Source organism: Sphaerodactylus townsendi, linkage group LG09, assembly GCF_021028975.2.
Source record: "Sphaerodactylus townsendi isolate TG3544 linkage group LG09, MPM_Stown_v2.3, whole genome shotgun sequence".
Classification (NCBI taxonomy): Eukaryota; Metazoa; Chordata; class Lepidosauria; order Squamata; family Sphaerodactylidae; genus Sphaerodactylus; species Sphaerodactylus townsendi.
The window spans coordinates 80762127-80777644 of NC_059433.1; the positions used below are offsets into that span (position 1 = coordinate 80762127).

General features: G+C 40.7%; 1 protein-coding gene across 1 annotated transcript in view; it reads left to right on the forward strand.

Annotated features, from left to right (window-relative positions):
• CSMD3 (CUB and Sushi multiple domains 3) overlaps window positions 1-10248 on the forward strand; it is a 751931-nt gene extending 741683 nt beyond the window's left edge. The window contains exons 72-73 of the mRNA XM_048507427.1: window positions 4799-4934; window positions 8314-10248. Of these exons, the coding sequence (XP_048363384.1) occupies window positions 4799-4934; window positions 8314-8473 (296 nt within the window). The 3' untranslated portion in view covers window positions 8474-10248. The remainder of the gene's footprint in view (window positions 1-4798; window positions 4935-8313) is intronic.
• Window positions 10249-15518: the final 5270 nt, after the last annotated feature.

Here is a 15518-nt window from a genome sequence, read left to right on the forward strand (position 1 = left end):
CACACCATAGCTTTTTAGGTGGCCAAGGAGGATCTTCTATTCTCATTTTTCATCAGGAATATGAAACATGCTACGGCCCAATCCAAAATAACCCTTCCCCCTCAGTATCTGCTTTGAAACCGAAATCATCCTGAATGAGATCCATTAACAAATCTCTTGCTTATGTGTATGGGTTATCATTTCCAAGGTGGGGGTGTAAAAAATCTTGCCCCTGTTGCGTGTCCTCACTCCAGTGAATGTGACGGGAGGGAGAACATGGGGGCCGTAGCAGTGCTGGGCAGCATGACTAGATAACTTTCAGCTGTGTAACCAGAAATGATGCCAAATGCACTAGCATTCACAGAAAACTCTGTGGTTATATGGCAATTCAAATGAATGCTAGAGTTTCCAGCAATGCAGTGATGTCACTTCTGATGATGCAGCTGGAAATGACATCATCACATCACCAAATGACATTCTAAAGGGTCTGTTCCTGAAAGTCTCCAGGAGGTTGCCAGAGAAGGACCTATCCCATGTAAGTCACCTTGAGCCCAAAAAGGAAAGGGGCAACATATTGAATAAATAAAATAGTTTTGACCTTGAATCTCATCATATTCACTTTTCACTTTGTAGAGCCGAGCATTTATTTTTCTGATTATCTACCTGAAAAATTCTCCTGTTGAGTTTTACCAGGAGAAAAAAAGTGTTATTTAACTAACATTTCATGTCAGATTTTAAATATAATTAGCATGTTATATTTCATCAGCTTTTGAAGCCAAAAAGTATATTCTAAAACCCATAAACATCCCCAAGCCCCTCTTCAGTTCCGTGACCTGGGTTGCCCTCAATCAATTTATGTTAAAAGTATCATGACTTAACTGGATGATGATTCAGACAGAATTTTTATTATCATCATTTGTAAGGAGGACACTGGGGAATGTTAGATATTCATCTTTGTTGCTGTGTACCAATATCTCTTTGTTCTCTCAACTTTTCCCCAAATTCCTTGCAGCTAATAAAATCTTACTGCTTTCCTCAATAAGCATATAAAAAAGAAAGAAAATGTTAGGTATCTAAAAGAAAATATTAAGCCATAAATTACTGGAGCCCATCTCTTGAGTACTGCAATATTTTTTTCCCTCAGACTGAAGCTAGAGTATAATTAAGCGTTCCTACTTTTCAGGCAGCCGAATTCCATTTAGACCAATATACACTTTTACATGAGGAATTAGTTGTGTGGGCTGCAATCCCTTTTTAAGTAGGTTGGTCACTTTCAAATGTGATAAGTGTATCTTGAAATGTTCCTGTAGTTACTAGAGAGGATGGATTTCTCTTTGTTTACTATCAACATGAAAGGAAGAAAATACCAACTTTAGAATGCTGTGGAAATCCTTTTAGCCTTGCAAATATTGAAGTGCCAGGTTTTTTGTCCTAAAAATATTTCTGCAGCAGCTCATTTTTGTTTAATCCATAACTAAAAATAATGCAAGGAGACAATATTGCCTGCTGCTTATCTTATTTTGCATCTTTCTTTTGGATTAACATTTCACTTCCAGTTTCGCGAATATAGTAATTCCTCTTTTAAAAGGTACACATTTTGCAAGATCTTCTGGCTGTTTCTCAGCCACTGTCCTGCATGACCTCATTAATTATGAAATCTTCTTTTGCAGAAAAAAAGACGGTGTCCCATTTTACACATATATATCAGTTCACCAAAAGGTTACCCGGTAATGCCTGGCAACCAGTAGGAGGGCTGTGGGAGCCACGTCACTAGCTGTGCTATCATGTCACTTCCAGTAAAAAAAAAAAAGTTACATAGGTAGTGCTTGGAATTTCCAGAAATTCTATGATTTTACCATAGAGTTTCTGGAGATTCCTAGACTTGCCTATGTAATCTCTGTTTGTTTGTTTTTACTGGAAGTGACATGATGTCGCAGGCAAGGGCTTGGTAGCCCTGGTTCATCATCGCCACCTTGCCCTTTTTATTCTGCTTTTTGCTTTTTTTTGGTAAATATCTGCTCTGACCATCATTAGCCATCTCTTGTTCTTACAAAGTCATAGTAGGGTTTGTCCTTACACTTGCATGCACCACATCAAAGAAATGGATGTGCTTTATACATGGGTTGGAGTTCATATATGATAACCATGTAACCATGAGTCCCATATATATGAAAATGGATTAGTCTGTCTGGGTGACTCCTGAATTGGCTTTTTCAAAAAAGGGCAAGAGAAATATTGGCTCAAAAATGAGAAATAATAGAATTGGTGGACTGAGTTAAAGGAATCTGCAACCTTACCTGGGAGATATGTTCCTTCTAAAAGCATCATAGCGGAATACCATCCTTTTTTTTTTGCTTGAGAGAGAGCAAGACATCAGTGCCTCTGTGACAACAGCAGACACTACATTAATTTTCACCTTCACTGGAGACCTATCTGAGTTTCTAGAATCCAACTTGCTGCATAATAAGGAACAGTAACAAAAAAAAACCCAACCCTTTCAGAAACAAGAATTAATGGAATGCATAGATGAGGAAAAAATCCAGCACCACTAGTAAATGAAAAGGCAGGACTCAGAAAAAATGGCAAATTATCCTAGGTTCAGGACAAATGAAAAGATGCCAACTCTTTTTGTTAAGCAAGAACCAGCCAGTCACTAGCATTTCCATAAACATGGTATAGTCTCTGTTTGGTGCACAGAAAGTTCCAGGTTCAGACCCCCATGTCTCCAGGTAAGGAATCTGGCAAGAAGTGATGTGAAAGACCTCTTCCATAGATGCCAAAGAGCCACTGTCAGTCTGAGTAAACAAAACTGACTGTGATGAATCATGTGAGAGTGTGTATAGGATCAGTGGTTTTAAAGGAACTGGGAGAATGAAGAAGGAAAAGGAGAAAGCCAATTGAAACTAGAAGTTGGGATGGGCACTTGCTCACTCACTCAACTGCAGCCAGTTTTGATTACCACTTCCATCTTCCATATGTACTTGCACTGTTCCATGCTTATTTTCAGAAGCGTATGGGTTCAAAACGGCACCCAGAGACAAAGCCTCCTCCGGGCCCCCCCCCCCCCCGGAGCCCCACACCCGCACGTTCCTGCTGCAGGGAGCCCAAGAGGGCGGAAAGCCCTGGCCTTGCCCACCTATGGAGCATGCAGAGTTGGGCTTCCCTCAGCCCCTGGTCTTCCTGGAGATCAGTCCCCCTGATTTTAGCAGGCCCAGTCCTGCCTTGAACTATCTTTTTAAGTTATGGTGAGCATTTCAACTTGAAAAGGTAGTCAAAGACAGGACTGGACCTGCTAAAAGCGGGGGGACAGGGCCACGTTTCTGATTGTCAAGGTCAGTGCCTTGGACTATGTTTTTAAGTTATGGTGATCATTTCAACATACTAATTTTCACATTTAGCAAAGTCTCATGGGTATGTTGTTGAAATGCTGACCATAAATTGAAAACATAGTCCAAGGCACTAACTCAACTGCAGCCACCCCCACTTACATAAATTCTGCCAGCAGCCGGCTGAAAAAACTGCCATCTGTGGCTAGGCTGTTTTGGCTCCATACTTTGTCAGAGTTGCCTCCCTTGGGGAGGCTGAGTCTCTGGTCACATGGGGGCTGATTTTGTGCCCCACCCCACGTGATCAGATGGTATACTCCCAGAAACATGGGTTACCCCATGTCCCCAGGCAGATACGCCACTTCTTATTATTATAACATGTTTATGTTGAGGAAGACTTGAAAAAAGAAATCCACTATGCAAAGGAGGAAACTTTTATTTCCGGAGGATATAATTACACTGCAATCCTAAACAGAGTTATACCCTTTTTAACCCATTTTAGGATTGCACAGCTAGAATTAAGCAGAATTGAGATGTGACATGAAAGTCTAACGCAGAACCTAATTCCCATCTGACTATTAATCTTTCCCTGCCAAGGATAAGGACAGTGTCCCCAATTCCATTGTTTCCATCCTTAATGTGAATTGAATTTCTGAAATTAATTATGGATTGGAGCATAGAGAATCTGGTACAGACTTCAGTTGAGTTGCATTATTGATGTGTATATGTACATTGCAAACACACCTTATATGGATTCACCTGTTGATTTTTCCAAGATTCTTTTCGTACAGTGTTTTGCCAGGGTGCATCTGGTAAAGCATCACATAAAGACAATCTGTGAAATGAGACACTCAGTCACATTAAAATTGCTCCTTAGCACCACGTCACCAGTGAATATATCTACATTGGTGGTGCAGAAGGAATCAAAGGAAGAGAACCAACCCAAAAGATTCAAAATTTGGAAAAGGACAGTGAAACAAAGGAAAGCTCCTAATGCATTCGTGCCATTTTGGAAGTAAAATCCAAAATTCAGAACTTTGAAATCTTGGAGAAATTGGAATGAGAAGAATTTGATTTCAGAACTCCAAAAGATATAGGACAGTGGCTGTTTGACAGTGACAGTGTATCGCTGTTTTAAAGATTTTAGTAATTCATTTTATTTATGCTTGTGCTGTACACCGCCCAGAGCCCCTTGGGGATGGGGCGGTATAAAAGCCGAAACAATAAATAAATAAATAAATAATATGCTGCCTCGGAAGGTGGCTGGCCATCTGTCAGGATTACTTTGATTGGGTGTTCCTGCATGGCAGGGGGTTGGACTTGATGGCCCTAGTGGTCTCTTCCAACTCTATGATTCTACATGAACTATGCTGTTTTCCCCCCGCATTTTTCTGTGTTTTGCTTTATTACTGATACTTTTGGGGAGGAGGATTTTGGAATGAGAAGTGTGACTGGAACAGAAATATAGATAAATATATATTTTGTCTTTCCAGGACTTAACATGTCTGAAGGTTCAAATTCTTCAAACCAACCACATGGTACAAACAGCAGTTCTGTGGCCATTGCTATTCTTGTGCCTTTCTTTGCCCTTATATTAGCAGGATTTGGGTTTTACCTTTATAAACAAAGGTAGGTATCGACAAACCTACATATGTGTGTGTGTGTGTGTGTGTGTGTGTGTGTGTGTGTTTGTTGCAGGAAGCTGGTATCAAAGCTAAATATTTGGAACAGGTTCTTAATGCTGTTTTCAAAATCCACCTAACTGAGGACCAAATGGATAAAGTGGAGAGGGGAAGCAATAGAACCAGGCTATTCTGGACCAATATTTAATATGATAATAATAAGTCCTGGAAGGGTGGGGGTTTGAAGACTGACTTTATATGTTGTGATAACCTCATCGAGTTACTTTTTGCTTTTGTGTTGCTTCACATTTGATAGCAATATAATATGAGTGAATACATGCATACATACTGTTTGTTGATTTTTGCAGTGGTCCATAGAAATTCATATAAACACAACCCCCATTTGGATTGCACTCTTATTTTGGTAGGGAAACAGCGCCACTGTTTGAAAACTGTACATTCTAAGACAAGTTGATGACCACCCAAATGACCGTAACCTGTACAGGCACTATCATTTTATATCCTGAAAAGGTGGCATCCTATGCTCAGACAAGGATTCACTGACAAATCCTTGGGAATTTCAAAAGGATCCTTAGTGCTCACAATTACTGTAAAGGTTTTTTAAAAAATGTATCTGTCTTTCTAGGTTTGGGTTAAAAAGAGAAATAAAGGTCAAAAGATACCCTTTAGACATTTGTCTCAAAATAGCTTGACTCTAGCCAAAACTGGATAAAAAATGACCTAAGGAACAATATTTTGGGCACATATCTTTGGCGTGGAAACACATCTGAAAATCAAATTACACATGCCCCAGACCACTGGAAAGATTGAGCGAATTTAAAGAAAAAAATAGCACTATGTGCCATGGATGGCTTTGGTCCATCCTCAGTGTCATCACTAAACTGAATTATTTAATACCTGTATACCCCATTACTCCATTCAAGATAAATGCTGCGTTCCTATGAAAAAACACCCTGTCTAGAGCATACATACACTAACCTCATTTCATAACTGTCAAGGATGCTTGATAGGTGAGGTTATTTTCCTACATTATACCTTTACTCCCTCCTATTTAAATTATTGTTGTAAATTACTCGTTCCCAGAGAGAAGCAAGGTTATTCAAATTTCTTGGCATCTCAGGACACTGCAATAAAAAGGGGGCGGCTGCGTACTTGGCATATTGCTTATATTTTGTTTTTGACATTTACAATATTGCAGCTCATATTTCTCGTATAATTTATCTTACATCCCACGCAGTTTACCAGGTTGTAAGTGCTTAGAAAAGATCCCTGTGTCTTGGAGAAGTTTTATTGCAGATGGTTCTTCCTCTGAAGTCATTGATAATTCAGCCATAATCTGGCTGTGGTAATATTGGCAGCGTCTCCCAGTGATTCCCCCATATGTCCTTAATTAATAGTAGCTTTTGTACAAAACATTTAAAAGCAGCACAGGTCTGTCTGTTTTAAATTTTCTCTGCATATTTGAGTAATTTGAGAACATGTATGCAATTATAGGAAAACGCACCAATATTTTCCTACCCGCTATGAGAGGGTAGTGAGTAGAGATGACCCCAATTTTCCTCAGTTTCGATTTGCATTGGTAATTTACATGTTCAATGAAGGAAAACACTTTTCCTCAAATGGCTAAGTAAATTGCATGAAAATGGAAAATGTTTCTCTATGTTTTATCCAAGTTATGGACGAAAAATTAAGGTTTCATGGAACTGGGGAGTCCCTATTGGCCCACAATGCTGTAGTGCCAGGGAACTTCCCAAGTCCTGGAGAAAGGAAATTGAATTTTTCTGGACTTCCAGTTCAGCATGGAAGAACATTAAAGCTACAACTCCCACCACATGAGGCAGGATGATTTTTTCAAAATCCTCAAACTTGATGAGTTAAGCCAAGGATTTGCATATTAGCTCCTTTGCTTCCAAGACTCAGAGGCATACAGTTCCCTTCAGTATTCTGGACATATGAATGTTCAGGAGACAGTCAAAATTATACCCCAAAATGGAAGTATATCAATGGACCCACCATCAAATGAATACTGTTCTGCTCTGCTCATGTGATCCATTTTCTGCCTGGATATTAACAGATTTAAGGAGATGTGAGATCCTAATAAATTATCTCTTGTTTAGGATCATATGTTACTTTACACCTAGAGGCAAGAGGAGGAAAGGGGATGTATAGGTGGACTATAGTTGGTGCATATGACAGAATCTTGCTCCTCCCACAACACACACAGATAATTTATCATCAGAGTTTAACAAGGATTTTAAAAATCAGAGTGGTTATCCATGTCTTGCAAATGCTCAGAATTATAACTATTTTGGTGATGTCTAGAATATTATGAATACACTTTCTCCTAATTATATGCCTCAGTTGCGGAGCTACAAGGGGGCGGGGGTGCACCGTGCACTGGGCGCATGCCTGGGGGGCATGGAAAATTGCCCCCAGGCCTCTCCTTTCCCACCCCCCACAGCGCCCCCACCCCCTTCTCACACTTACCCTAGTTCCTTTCCTTTTTCAGAACTTTTTCAGGCTGCAAAAGGCCTGTTCACAGTAAAAACGGCCTGAGGAACTACAGTTCCCAGGAGACCTTGGGGTTCACAAGGTCTTCTGGGAAGTATAGTTCCCATCAGGCCATTTTTACTGTGAACAGGCCTTTTGCAGCCTGAAAAAGTTCTGAAAAAGGTAAGGAACTAAGGTAAGGAGGGGAGGGTGACGCCACGGGGGGGGCATGGGGGCGGAAAATTAGAATGCGCACTGGGCGCAGTTTGGTCCAGCTACACCTCTGATATGCCTCCCAGTACAACAAATCATCATGTTACAAAAGCCCAAGTTATCAACATTAGTAGCAGAAACCAGGAGAGGAGACTTTAATTAAATTGGCAGCTCTGCATGGGGGAATTCCTGGAGATTTTGGAGATGGTACCTGGGGCGTGTGGGCTTTGGGGAGGGGAAAGACTTTAATGGGGTATAATGCCATAGAGACCAACTTCTGTTTCTCCAGGAGAACTGATCTCTATCAACTGGAGAGCAGGTAGAATTTTTGACTTTTCTTTATATGTGCAATGAGAAATGTGTATGTTGCATTCAACACATGTGGATCTAAACATATGACATCAGTCTCACGTTTATTCAGGTTTCATTGTTACAGTTAAAGGGTGTTGGCTCTTTCTTACAAAAAGATACACAGTCAGTACATGCACTGTAACTTGTGAACAGGGCTATGAATATGAGAGCATCTCAAGGTACTGGAGTTTATGAGAAGGCACCATAATATCAGCTGTTGGATTTTATCATTGTACTTGTTTGGGTCAGTGATTGCCATGACTGAGACATTACGTGATTCTCCTTTCCTTTCTTCTCCCCTCTGCCTGCAGAACTGCCCCTAAAACGCAGTACACGGGATGTTCTGTACATGAAAATAACAATGGGCAAGCTGCTTTTGAAAACCCCATGTATGACACCAACGCAAAGTCTGTCGAAGGGAAGGCTGTACGGTTCGATCCCAACTTGAACACAGTCTGCACAATGGTATAACGTGGTGACGGCTCGACTTCGGTGATCTGAAAATTGAAACCACACAGTGCGCGCCAAGTTCACTGGTTTTAAACAAAAGTTATATATTAAAGCACACTTTTCAGGATTCCCTGGGTCACCTGCTCCCGAGGATGAGAGAGACAAGAGTGGATTTCTTTTCTTTTTCATAAACTGGAAAAAAAATTGCTTCATGGCTACTGTGGAGTATTTTACAGAAAGAAAAAATCTGCTGCACTCTATGAGTGCTTACTCACAGTTTATTTGCTTTTTTAAAAAAAGGAGATTATTCTAAAAAAAGAAAAATTAAATAAATAAAAATAAAACATATTTGCATATATTGGAGGAGCATCCACTATCAGTACTTTTGTGGTTTATAAGCTGTGCTAGAGGGACTGGGCTTAGAAGAACGGAACAAAAGATATACGGTAGAAATTAAGAATTCTATTTACAGGAGACAGTGTCATTGACTTCTCTGTTAACTGCCACACACTGCATCGTTTCCTCAGCAGTTAGAATTTGGTCCTGTTATCTAAAATATACCTTTTTTAAAGGACTTTATTCGCCACACCCCTGATTGTACCTATGAATTTCTAAGATTATGCCACGGCCATTAATAGGTGTAAGCTTTCGAGTACAACCTATTATTTCTGTGCCGCAGTGGAATAATTAAGTATCAGCTTCTTGGGGTCTTTTATTTCACAAGTTTAATTCCGTACTCATTTTTGTTTCTGCCTTCATTGTTTTCTTTAGACTAACCACTTCTGCATTTGGCTACGTGGGTAGCTCCATTATTCCCCCACTTCTTTCCATTCCTTGTTACTATTACTGACTGCTGCCAATCTGAAAACCGTTGAAAAACAGGTGGGACACGCCCTGTTTATTAGTCATTCCAGTTTTGTAATTATGTAGCAGTCTACTAGGAAAGTATCCTTTTCATACTTCCTCCTTTCTCCCTGGCTCACTACCCAGTTCATGAAAGAAGGAAAAGCCCACTTTAAAGAAACACTAGAATCTGAATTTCAGATTTTGCATTCCCATTCCTTTGGTCAGCCTCTGCTTTCATGCAGTCCCCATGGTACAAATGCCAGGAAAACTGCAATCAGTAACAGGCAAATCACAAATGTCTTGCAGGAACCCATGCTCAGATTTGTGTAGAGAGCTTTCCTACCTACCAGGTCTCTCTTAGTTTGTTGCAATGTAGGGAGTAATCAGAGGTACAGCTGTGTCCCGTCCCCCCACCCAGCTGAAGTGAAAAGACAAATTTACAGGAATTCCATGTGGATTACAGTTTCCTTGGGCACAGATTTAGAGCAGTAATCTATAGGGTTTTTTTAAAAAGTGTATTAGCAAACTTAAGAGGATGCTCTGAAGATCTGGGACAGATAGGATGACAAGGTGTTTAAACCTTTCCTCTCCTGACTCTTCCTCCGTTTGAAACAGGGCTCAAAAGCTGCAGTTGTTTTGCATGGTAGAAAACATAGGTTCAGGCATTTGTACCTGGATTTTCTACTGCGTAGCTATGGCCCTATCTGCACAAATCCCCTTCAACATTTCTAAAACATTTTCAATCCCCCCCCCCCTTTATAACAATATATGTCTGCACTTGCCCCCTCAATATGATTCCTGGCCACCATTATGTGATGTTTTCCCCCCTTTTTAAAAATGAGTTCTGTGTTCAATGCTTCACAGCCTTGGTGCTGTATTGTATACTCTTCATATACTTGATGCTTCAAAGATTCCCCCCCCCAAAAAAAAATAAAAAATAAAAGAACAAACTGAAAAATGCTGCAAATGAACAAGTGAGGCGGGAACGAAGTTCAGAAAATGGCACTGAGGAGAAAGTTCAGGGAAGCAGAGAAGCGTGGGAAATGGAGTCAACAGACTGCACAGCAACTGAAGACATTTTCAAAATGTTTCAACCGCAGAATCATTTTTAAAAGGGGATTAAAAATATTTTGAGGCTAGAAATAAAATGTTTTGGGGTGAAAACAATGTGAAACTCTACAGGGGAAACACTTTATTTCCTGCCTCAAACTGTTCTAGAAGGTTTGTGCGGAAAGGGCCATTTGAATGGCAGCTTATATCATGAGAATGGTCTGCAGGGAACCCCTCCTGCTGTGATTCTTCCCAGACCTTAAAAAGCAGTTGTGAATTCAAATTGGAGGGGGAGGGACTGCAAATTATGGGGGAGGGGGCTTAAAAGATCTTATTCACGGATCCGCGTCTGCTCTGACCCTTTTATCCATCCAATTCACAGGTAGGTATCGCTTTGAAACTTTCAGCTTTTGGAAATTTGCAATTCTTCCAAGGAAAGGGGATTGTTGTACAATTACAACATTGTAACATTAATATTGGTCTCTACTCTGTTTCCCCGAAAATAAGACCTACCCCGAAAATAAACCCTGGCATTTTCGGGATTTTTCGAGGATGCTTGAAATATAAACCCTACTCCAAAAATAAGCCTTTGTTACAGATTCTCCAGCGCAGCTGATCTGGTCACATGAGGGTGCAAAATCATGGTGTAAAATAAGACAACCCCTGAAAAGAAGCCCTAACGGATCTTTTGGAGCAAAAAATTAATATAAGACCCTATCTTATTTTCGGGGAAACACGGGTATGCTGTGCCAGCAACTAGTTGTTTTTAGGAGAGGTTCAAATGTTCTGAATACTTTGCCAAAGCAGGATTAGGCATAGTGCTTTGGCTGTGAGTGGTTTTGTCAGCACAAATCTGTTTTGAAGAAAGATGTCACCTCATCCACAGCCCAGACAAACCAAAGTACTGGGGACTGAAACTGAATTTGTCCTGTAGACAAAGCCGCATATGTTGACATAAAATTCAATTGCAAAGTAAGCTGTGGATCAGTTCAAAGTTTTCTGCTGAATTTGGTGGTCTCTGGCTTGTTCAGACAAATCCTGGCAGACTATAATTTAAGGAGTCTTTTTGGTGTTGATGACACAGTTTCAGAGGACAGATTAATTCTAATTCATCATTTGTTCGGTTGCAACAGTACACTGTAAATAAGGTGATAAGAAAACCAAGATGTTAAGGAGAAGAAGAAAAAATCCACTTTTCTTCAAACCCAATTTCCCTTTCAAGGCGAGTTTGAGGCACTGCAGACCCATTTTGTTCAGTCATATAAAGGAATGAAATTTTTAGTTTTGATTATAGTTTCATAAATTAATTATCAAATGACAGTCTGAGTAATTTCCATGTCATAGTTCATTGTCTTCCTTTTATAGCATGAAATCATTTTGGACTCATTGTTGCTGTACATTAGCCAGTGCAAATGATCTGTTATTACATTCTTTCCCCAGACATGAGTAAGTTGGAAAATCAAAAAAATTATTAATGTTATAGAGAGTGCCTACCAAAAGAAAAGGGGGGAAAAACCCGCATCCCCCTATCATCATACCCAGAATTGCTGCTTGGATTCCCGTATTTGACGAATTTCTTATCAATCATTTTACAGCATTTTATGTTGAGAATTCACATGATTCTGTCCAAAAAATTGTCTTCTACTAAAAGAACGCTGTTTTTTATATATTTTATATCATAAATTTGTTATTTATTCTCGTTTGTTCAAATGACTGCAATAACGACAATTCACTCATTTAATGTTAAGGTTACTACATTCGAGATCTTGTTTAAAATCTTGTTTCTTCTGCAACTGGCTACTCCTCTTATAATAATGCATACACTTTTGTAAAAAAGTCTATTTTTATGAAAAAAAGATTTGTAAAAGTATGATGTAAATTTTCAGTGCAATGTAAACAAAATAAAAATGGATAATTGCTTTTGTAACATTGAGCATCCTTCACGGGAGAAGATTTAGAAGCACACCAAGTGCCGAGCCTGGTAAATAACCTAATTGCTCAGGCAAATTCAGCAGTTTCATGTTACATTAGATTCTCATGCACGAGACTTTTCCTCGTATGTGGGAAAATTTAAAGCTGTCTTGCCTATGCTCTTCTTCAATAAGGCAGACTTGAGGCTCAGTGAAGTCTGATTTTATTGAGAACTTGTGATAGATACGGAACTGGCTGTTGCCAGAACTGATATTCAATAAACATAGCAGGGAATATAAGAACATAAGAACATAAGAACAAGCCAGCTGGATCAGACCAGAGTCCATCTAGTCCAGCTCTCTGCTACTCGCAGTGGCCCACCAGGTGCCTTTGGGAGTTCACATGTAGGATGTGAAAGCAATGGCCTTCTGTGGCTGTTGCTCCCGAGCACCTGGACTGTTAAGGCATTTGCAATCTCAGATCAAAGAGGATCAAGATTGGTAGCCATAAATCGATTCTCTCTCCTCCATAAATCTGCTGTCCAAGCCCCTTTTAAAGCTATCCAGGTTAGTGGCCATCACCACCTCCTGTGGCAGCATTATTCCAAAACACCAATCACACGCTATGCGTGAAGAAGTGTTTCCTTTTATTAAGTTCTAATTCTTTCCCCCCAGCATTTTCAATGAATGCCCCCCTGGAGTTCAGGTATTGACAGTGAGAAAGAGAGAAAAAATTTCTCTCTGTCAACATTTTCTACCCCATGCATAATTTTATAGCAGACTTCAATCATATCCCCCCCCTCAGACGTCTCCCTCCTCTCCAAACTAAAGGAGTCTTCCAAACAGCTGCAGCGCACTTTCACTCATAAGGAAGGCTAAAAGCTGCAGTCCCTCAATCATCCCTAAATTCGCCGCTCTTCTCTGCATCCTTTTTTTCTATATCTCTTCAATATCCTTTTGAGATGTGTGGCGACCATGAACTGAACACTGAGTACTCCAAGTCGCGTCGCATCTTCACAAAGCTTTATATAAGGGCATGACGAGAAATCTTTGCAGTTTTATTCCCCTTCAATTCCTTTCCTAATTATCCTCCTGCAGCATAGAGTTTTGCCTTTTCACAGTTGTTACATACATTGAGCTTGACATTCCCATGGAACTATCAACTAAGACAGCTTCAAATCCCTTCTCTCTGGTCTGTGACTGATAGCGCACTGGACCCTCCCCTGTAGTACGTGTATGTGAAGTTTGGATTTTTGCCCTATGTGCATCACTTTGCATTTTGCTACATTGAACTGCATTGCCATGGCATTTCTAGCTCCACTCACCTAATTTATCAAGGTCCGCTGGAGCTCCTTCGAATCCTTTTGTGGTTCTCACCACCCTACATAATTTGGTATCATCTGCAAACTTGGCCACCACGCTACCCACCCCCTTACCTTCCAGGTCATTTATGAATAGGTTAAAGAGCACTGGTCCCAATACGGATCCTTGGGGGACACCACTCCCTACATCTCTCCATTGTGAGAATTTCCCATTTACACCCACTCTTTGCTTCCTGTTTCTCAACCAGTTTTTAATCCATAGGAGGACTTCCCCTCTTATTCCTTCATTGCTGAGTTTTCTCAATAGTCTCTGGTGAGGAACTTTGTCAAAATATAAAGCTAAGCTAAAACCCACCTCCCTCCCTTGCTTCTCCAGCCAAAACCAAAACTGCTGCTGGACACAACAGTCTCCAAGGTCAGAGGATGAGATAACTATATTTCCAGATGCACAAGCAAAAGAAAATAAACCAGTCAGCAAAGCTCGCCAAGCAGCGTTTACAAGGAAGAAGAAGAGAAGAGTTTGGATTTATATCCACCCTTTCTCTCCTGTAGGAGACTCAAAGGGGCTTACAATCTCCTTGCCCTTCCCCCCTCACAACAAACACCCTGTGAGGTGGGTGGGGCTGAGAGAGCTCCGAGAAGCTGTGACTAGCCCAAGGTCACCCAGCTGGCGTGTGTGAGAGTGCACAGGCTAATCTGAATTCCCCAGATAAGCCTCCACAGCTCAGGTGGCAGAGCGGAGAATCAAACCCGGTTCCTCCAGATTAGATACATGAGCTCTTAACCTCCTACGCCACTGCTGCTCCTGGAGCCAACGTTTACCAGGAGACATGGCAAGACTGCGGGGCAGGCCTTCACGAAAACAATTTACCAAGATTCAGATTAATTTTGAAAATAGGAAATGAACCCATCATGGGGACACTTCATTAACCTGATCATTTAAAGCTAGTTAATAGAATGAGCAATATTGTGCATGTAGATATTGAGAAATTAGTTAACCATGTAATTCAGATTTACAGTGCTGAATCCAGCACTACTTATAACTACGGGCATTTGCCATTGTGTTAACTGATAACAGTTAAGCTATCCTTCAATAGAACATTATTTAATGAAATATACAGTAGGGTTAGAGTTGTAGAACCAATCAGAAAACTAAAAACAGAACTGAAGCATAAGCACAAGTCTTAATATAACTGATTAAAAATCAACATTTCACATTAGGATCCCCATTTCAGTCAGCTAAACACAGAAGCATAGACCACAGTCCTTAATAACTTTTCTAAGTAACTTTGTGAATCATTGAATACATTGCAACTGGATTACCTGAATAATTCAGTTCTGCATATTTTGCAGAAAGCCAGGAGTGGAGGATCCTTCTTGACCTCCTCAGGCAGGACTTTCCAAAAGGTAGGGGCCACAATAGAGAAGGCATGTTTACGGGCAGTTGTTGATTTTGCCCATTTGCAGGTACCTATGGAAGACCTGGCTTAGATGAGCAGACTGTTGTAGCAATGCAGAGGTATAGCTCCAAGGGGACAGGGGTGTGTGTGATGCACTGGGCACGTGCCCCTGTGGGGGTGTGGCAGGGCAGGGGTGGAGGACCCACCAGTGCACCAGGCACTTTCCCCCCTTGTAACGCCTCTGTAGCAATGCATAGAGGGAGAGGGTCTCTCAAATATAAAGGAAGGATCTTGCAAATATGAGGGTCGAGAGCCATGAAAGGCTTTGAATGTAATAGCCAACACTTTAAATTGAGCCTGATAACTGATGGGCAGCCAATGGAGTGACTGTAGAATGGGAATATTCAACTGTTCCATCTAGGTCCCAATAATAGCTGAGCCCATGGCATTCTGCACCAGCTGTAGCTTCTGAATTAATTATGAGGGGAAACCAACATGCAGTGCATTGCAGTAATCTAGTCTGGATACCACTGTGGCA